Source organism: Drosophila eugracilis, unplaced genomic scaffold (assembly GCF_018153835.1).
Source record: "Drosophila eugracilis isolate 14026-0451.02 unplaced genomic scaffold, ASM1815383v1 contig_1635, whole genome shotgun sequence".
Classification (NCBI taxonomy): Eukaryota; Metazoa; Arthropoda; class Insecta; order Diptera; family Drosophilidae; genus Drosophila; species Drosophila eugracilis.
In genome coordinates this window covers 1-6,320 of record NW_024572463.1, presented here as the reverse complement: position 1 = coordinate 6,320, position 6,320 = coordinate 1, and the positions used below count along the sequence as shown (strand labels likewise).

At 40.8% G+C, this 6,320-nt stretch overlaps 1 protein-coding gene across 1 annotated transcript; it reads left to right on the top strand.

The window, feature by feature from the left end:
* Positions 1–274: 274 nt before the first annotated feature.
* Positions 275–1,038, top strand: LOC121530471 (the record flags this gene model as incomplete). The annotated part of the gene is made up of 2 exons (XM_041819600.1): positions 275–917; positions 979–1,038. Coding segments are annotated over 2 exons (703 nt in total), but the record flags the coding sequence as incomplete, so codon positions are not given.
* Between the last annotated feature and the right edge of the window lie 5,282 nt (positions 1,039–6,320).

Here is a 6,320-nt window from a genome sequence, read left to right as displayed (position 1 = left end):
GCATTGTACGGAAGTGTGCACATTGCTTTTCGTTATAAGTCAGTTTTGGCAACCCAAATAATGGGAAATTTACCTGCTGATCGTCTCATGGCAATAGACCTTTTGAGATCAGTGGAGTGGACTTTTGTGGTCCAATTTTGGTAACCTTAGGAATTAGAGGGAAGTCAGCTGTAAAGATGTATATTGCCTTATTTGTTTGCTTTGCCTCTAAGGCTGTTCACATAGAACTTGTTTCAGACCTCACTTCTAAATCATTTATTATGTGTTTGTCTAGGTTTGTCGGCCGGCGTGGGCGGGCACAGAAGATCTACTGCGACAATGCCACCAATTTTGTCGGTGCCTCTCGGATGCTTCAAGAGTTCAAGGATCACTTCTTTACCAACAAGGATGCCATAATGGAATTTGCTGCCACCCGAGGAATCACTTTTTCGTTCATTCCGCCCCGAGCGCCGCATTTCGGCGGCCTCTGGAAGGCTGCCGTAAAATCGGCCAAAGGATTAATGATCAAGGCCGTGGGAAGTGCAGTGCTCCGGCAGGACGAACTGAACCCCGTGCTGGTGGAGATGGAAGCCATTCTAAATTCGAGCTCCAACCCCAACGATGGCGAAGCAGTTACCCCAGCCCATCTGTTGGTCGGGACAACGCTCGTTGCGCTGCCATTCGTGTTCTGTCAGCCAGTAACAGACGACAAACTGAGCTACTTAAAGAGATGGCAACTGATATCCGCAATCAAGCAACGGTTTTGGGTAGATTGGCAACGCGATTACGTCCTGAGTCTACAGCAGCGGCAGAAGTGGCTGAGCGAGAGCCACAACATCGAAATCGGAACTATCGTCGTGGTCCACGAGGACAACAGTCCGCCGCACCAGTGGCTGCTAGGAATCATCGAGGAGGTGATCAAAGGCGCGGATGGAAAGGTTCGAGTGGCAGTCGTCAGAACTAAATCTGGCTTGTATAAGCGTTCTATTCATCGGTTAGCTCCTTCACCAATTGAGGAATCTTGAAGCCCTGCTGCCGTTCAACGCGGCCGATGATTAGTCATTTCATTTCATTGCAACTCCTACTGTTTAGATATATTCAATAACAACTTCAATAATTGCTCATATAGTTGCATACATTTTTATAAATACGCTTAAGCTTAAGTTTACTTTGTTTACTCTTGAATTGCTACTCTTAAGGTACGTATGTATGTACAAATTGCGCTCTTTAATTGTTACGCTCACTTTGTCACACACACTGGAATTTGCATGCTTACACATACACGCGCAATTATGCGAGCGCATTAGTTCTAAAGCCAAATGAATTAGAAATTAAAGGGCACTTGAGAAGAACAACTGAACCATAGCGCATCTACTTTATTGTCTGTCCCGTCCGTCTAAGCGAGTTGGCCTACCGTTAGAATTCAACTTGGACCTTTAGTTGCTTGTGGCACAGGACCACTTTAGAAGGACGTTCCCGTTTTGGACATCCAGATTGTATTATTTGTAAAGCATCAATGAAACTCGTTAAATTTTCAGCCTTACCATCAAAAACTGGTATAAGCTTAGATGCTGTATTAATAAAGTCAATATTTGATTGTGCTATTGTGATGGGTTTATCTATTTTGTATTCTATGACGCTCGAAGTATCTGAATCTGTAGAATTATTCAGATCAGTGTATACCGCCGGAATAGTAAGATTATTCAAATCTTCATCTTCTATTTTGGGGCTTACTTTGGGAAGCTCTTCTGACTCAGATTCGTTCGTTTTTTTTGATTCCGAGTCAGGTGCAGTGTCAACTGCTATTGGAGTGTTTAGAACGGTTGGTAATGATATTTTTAAACTGAACTTGTGTTTAATAAATATTAAATTAGATCGTAGTCGTATTAAAAGTTTCGATACCTTTGACCAATGATCTTGATTTAATCTTTCCCTTTGATCATGTATTAGCATACGCGCTTCATTAAAGCACTCTACTAATATTTCAACGTGCTTCCTAACCGTGTTCTTTTGAATGGGTCTATTCTGAGTTAGAGACTTGTACGATCTGTCAAAATTATTTTTAATTATTGATAACTCCTCGTACAATTTGTTCCAATTCATGCCTTTAGTTTAGCCATACTTTTGTAAAGAGAATTACGTAATATATTTTAATATTAATTTTTCTTTATTTTAGATTTTTTTTTCTTTAAACATTTGTTGTGTAATTTATATAATTTTAGCAATACGCTTGCTAACATTATAACAACGATTATCATTAACAATATTGTAATTGTTAGAAGATCGATTTTTTCGGATTCAATTTTCTTAACGACATTTGCCGTGGAATCTACAACTTTTGTGTCTACTAAACCCATTTTAGATGTAATATATATTTTTTTTCAATTCCTATTTTATTTTTCTCTGAGTCATATTTTGTAATGTTACTTAATTTTTCTGGGAAGTAATAGTCAGAATCATTTATTTGATCTGTTTTACTTATGCTATTACTTCTCATTAAATTAAATTTTTTTTTTAAATCTGAGTTTTTATCTAACATCTTTTCCTACCTATTATTTGTACAGCTATACGGGCCATACTTTCAAATTGGGCAAAAGAGGTTCCGCTCAATTTTTCAAAAAATATTATATTATATAAAAAAAAATATGCATCGCAGTGCAATCAAAAAAATTATGCCACGCAGTGCATGGGTTAAAAAAATTTTTTCTGCTCAGTTGATTTCCTTTTTTTTCCACGTCAGCTGGTCGTCGCCGGTTTGGCTACGCCGTCGTTCCCTCGTTCCCTATTTTCTGCTGCTGCTGTCCGGGTCATTTTGGACCCAGGCGTTACCGGTGCCGGTCCTCGCACAGGTGTGGTTGCAGTGGGGGCTGTCCAGTGGTCCAGGGCAATCCTTCGGGAACGTCTTTTTTAGTTTCGGTAATGGCTTGGGTGATGGAGGTTTTGTTATTATTTTTTCATTAATTTTCCTTATCGGTACTGAGTGAGTGGCGGAATCTTTGGGCATTTATTTTTGTTACTCATTAATTTTTCTTTCAGAAAATCTAGTTCTGATTTAAGTTTTTGGGCTGTAGCCCAAAGCTTATGTACCTCATTCGATAAGAAATCTTTGATGATTAAACATCAATATAATGGGGAAGCGTTTTTATAATCGATTCATTAGTGTTTTCAATTGTAGACGAGGTGGTGGTCGTGTCAACAACTTAATTAATACAATACCGTTTGAAGCCCATATACCAGGATATAAATTTTGTGGGCCGGGTACACAGTTAGAAAAACGTTTATAACGAGGTGATCAAGGGATAAATAAACTGGATGAGGCTTGTAAAGAACATGTTATAGCATATTCCCATAAAAAGGATCTACATGAACGTCACATTACAGACTCTATATTAATTGACAAAGCTTGGTCACGTGTAAAAGCACCAGACAGTACTCTTGGTGATAAAGCAGCAGCATATTTGGTGACCAACATTATGAAAGCAAAGAAAAAATTTGGAATGGGAATATCAAAAACAAAAAAGAAATGTAAAGGGAAGACGACGAGGAAAAAAGTAAAGATGACGACGATAACCGTCGACAGACTGTTATTACGCTGCTACTAGAATATTAAAAACACAAAAGACATTGGACATTATGAGTGCAATTAAAATTGCACGAAAATCAGTTCAATCGACAATGGGTTCAAAGAAAAAAGTGAAAGTACCAAGAATAATTAATGTACCCAAAACTGGTGGTTTTTTTCCAATCGTACCTATTTTGACTGCCCTAAGAGTCCTCGGTAGTTCTACCTAAAACCATATAGTAAGGGATATGGTATTAAGAAGCGTGCGTCCACAATATTCGTGGCGACAACCCTCCATATTTTCAAATATGATGCAGCAACGTCGACCAGGTAACAAACTAGGCTATGGTAGTAACCGACCAACGAATAAACGCACTGGTTGGCCCCTACCTGCAACACGCATAAGAAGGAATCTCGCGCATGGATAAGCGCACTGAATAAGATCACTCTGGAAGTGGGGTGCGAGATCACTGAACAAATCTGATTGGAATGCCATCGTGAATAAGGAGGACAGCTTAGCAAGGGCCAACCCTCAACCCTTCAACCCTCTCGGCCCTCTCGGCTTTCGGGGCTACAATAATGCAGCCGCCGAGACATGAGACCGGCAGCGACGCAGCAGCACATATACAACGACATATACGTGGCGACAGCGATGGAGAAACCAAACGGGAGAGCGACAGATCGACGGCGGCAGAATTATTGAGTACTGGCAATTTCGCAGGCGCCCTGCCAGGAATATGCGGCGAGGCACTGAAAATCGTACCCCTGACTCAAAAAGACGGCTTTTGATCTCAACTAATAAAACCTTTAAAACGTATTGAAACGATCACTGTTTTATTTGTAACGTAACTCGTAAATAGAAAAACCTAGGTCAAGGCGGGAAGAGACGTGTCAACTAAGAATCAGGAACCAAAGGAACAACGATGGCAACTACTTTAACTAAGTATATAGGTGATATTTGGTAGAATAGTCCCTCCGGCCATAACTTATATGTTTATAATGTTTGCTGCCTCCCTTTCGTACTTAAAATGTTCATGACTTTCACAAGTGTCGATTCCATCCGTAGCTGAATCCTTACTCCAGATACATGTTTCTAGGTATACGCCATAGATAGAAGTTATCATTTTAACTTCTTCACACTCAAGTAGTTTTAAATTAATAAGGAGAAGTCGCAGATAGTGAGAATTTTGTAGAACTCCATCAAACTGTTGAATTTGATTCGAATACATAGCGTACATCAAAGACTTTAAGTTTTAAAAATGATTCTCTTTACAGCCTGCTTGAATTTATTCTAAAAATTTCAAGTTTTTTTCTTCTTTTTTATTCTGACATACGTGTGTAAGTGAGTCTATATATTTCCCTTCCTTTATTCAGAAAAAGTAAGAAAACTTTTTTTTCATTTCACATAATACATTTATTTATTAATTACTGATACAATGAAATTATTTTTCTAGCTCCATTCCTTTGATTTACATAAAAGAGGCATGCAAGTTATTTAATAATCGTGCCGGCTGGCGGTGCCCTCGTGGCAGGGGTAGAGCCGGTTGGTTAGGTGTTGGTGACCACCAAGGATGGCAGCCACTGTTATCTCCACGGTGGGAGATACTTATCCCCGTTGTTATGGCCCTTAAGGCTCAATAACCAAATTTAATAAATAGAATAAATGTAACGGCTGAGGCCGGAGTTTTATGATCGAGCCAGTGCTCTCTATTTCAAATCCAAATTAAAACTAAACTTAAGAACTAACAAAAGCTCATGCATAGCCGGCTGCCCGCGCAGACGCTGACCTTCACATTTTGCAGAAGTCAAACGATCGCAGTCAGCCAACGAAACGGAGCCACGGCTCGGAACAGTACAATGTGCTGGCTCAGCTTAGGGCCCACAAGGTGGACCCAATTTAGGGTGGACCATGCATGAGAGGAAAGTGTAATAATAATAATATAATATTAACAAGGGGAATAAGAATTGGCCTGCTCAGCCTAAGCTGGGAGTTGGTTGTTAACTACTCCCCCCTTAAATTGGGCGCCGTCCTCGGTGACAGCCAATTCGTCGATGGACCTTTGTAGCTGGGCTGCCTCTCATTTGCGCCTGCAGTGTTGTTGGAGCAGGACCAAGCCGCATAGTGCGAGGCTGATGGCGACTCCTGCGGCGAACCAAATCCTCGGGGAACCTCCAGCCGACACGTCATCTCTAAGCTCCTGCATTAATCGCAGGTTATGCTTGTTCATCCGCTGTAACATTGGCAGACTCAATATGTGATCGTGTCCCGTAATGTTAATTAAGGGGGAGGCCGCAATACCCGGCTCTTATTCACGGAGGAGTTGAGGTTCAAATACATTTACTCGATCGTCCCCAATTGTAAGGGGTTCCAGATTGCTGGGCCGCGTCCGGCACGTAGCCGCCCCGCCTGAATGTAACTGCCTGGCGCGGGTATCGTGAGACGCCTTTTACGAAATGTGGGCCAAGTTGGTAGGAGCGCAATCGGAGACTGCTAGGATTCCGTCATCGCATTCCGCCACGCTCTTGTACATTATGAACATTATTTTAAAAAAATCTTAATCTAGATACATCCATATGGCTAACTATCGGGACCTCCGTAAGCTGTTCGTCGAAAATAGCCTTTAGGTCATTATGATTGAAAATAGTAGGATTGATGATATTATTTTTAGCAAGCGTGATAGTGAACATACAATTTGGATTTCAGATATTAACATTCTATTTCTGGGAGTAGTGTTTCGAACAAAATGGCCTGAATCAACAAGCCCCCTTTTCTCCCTGA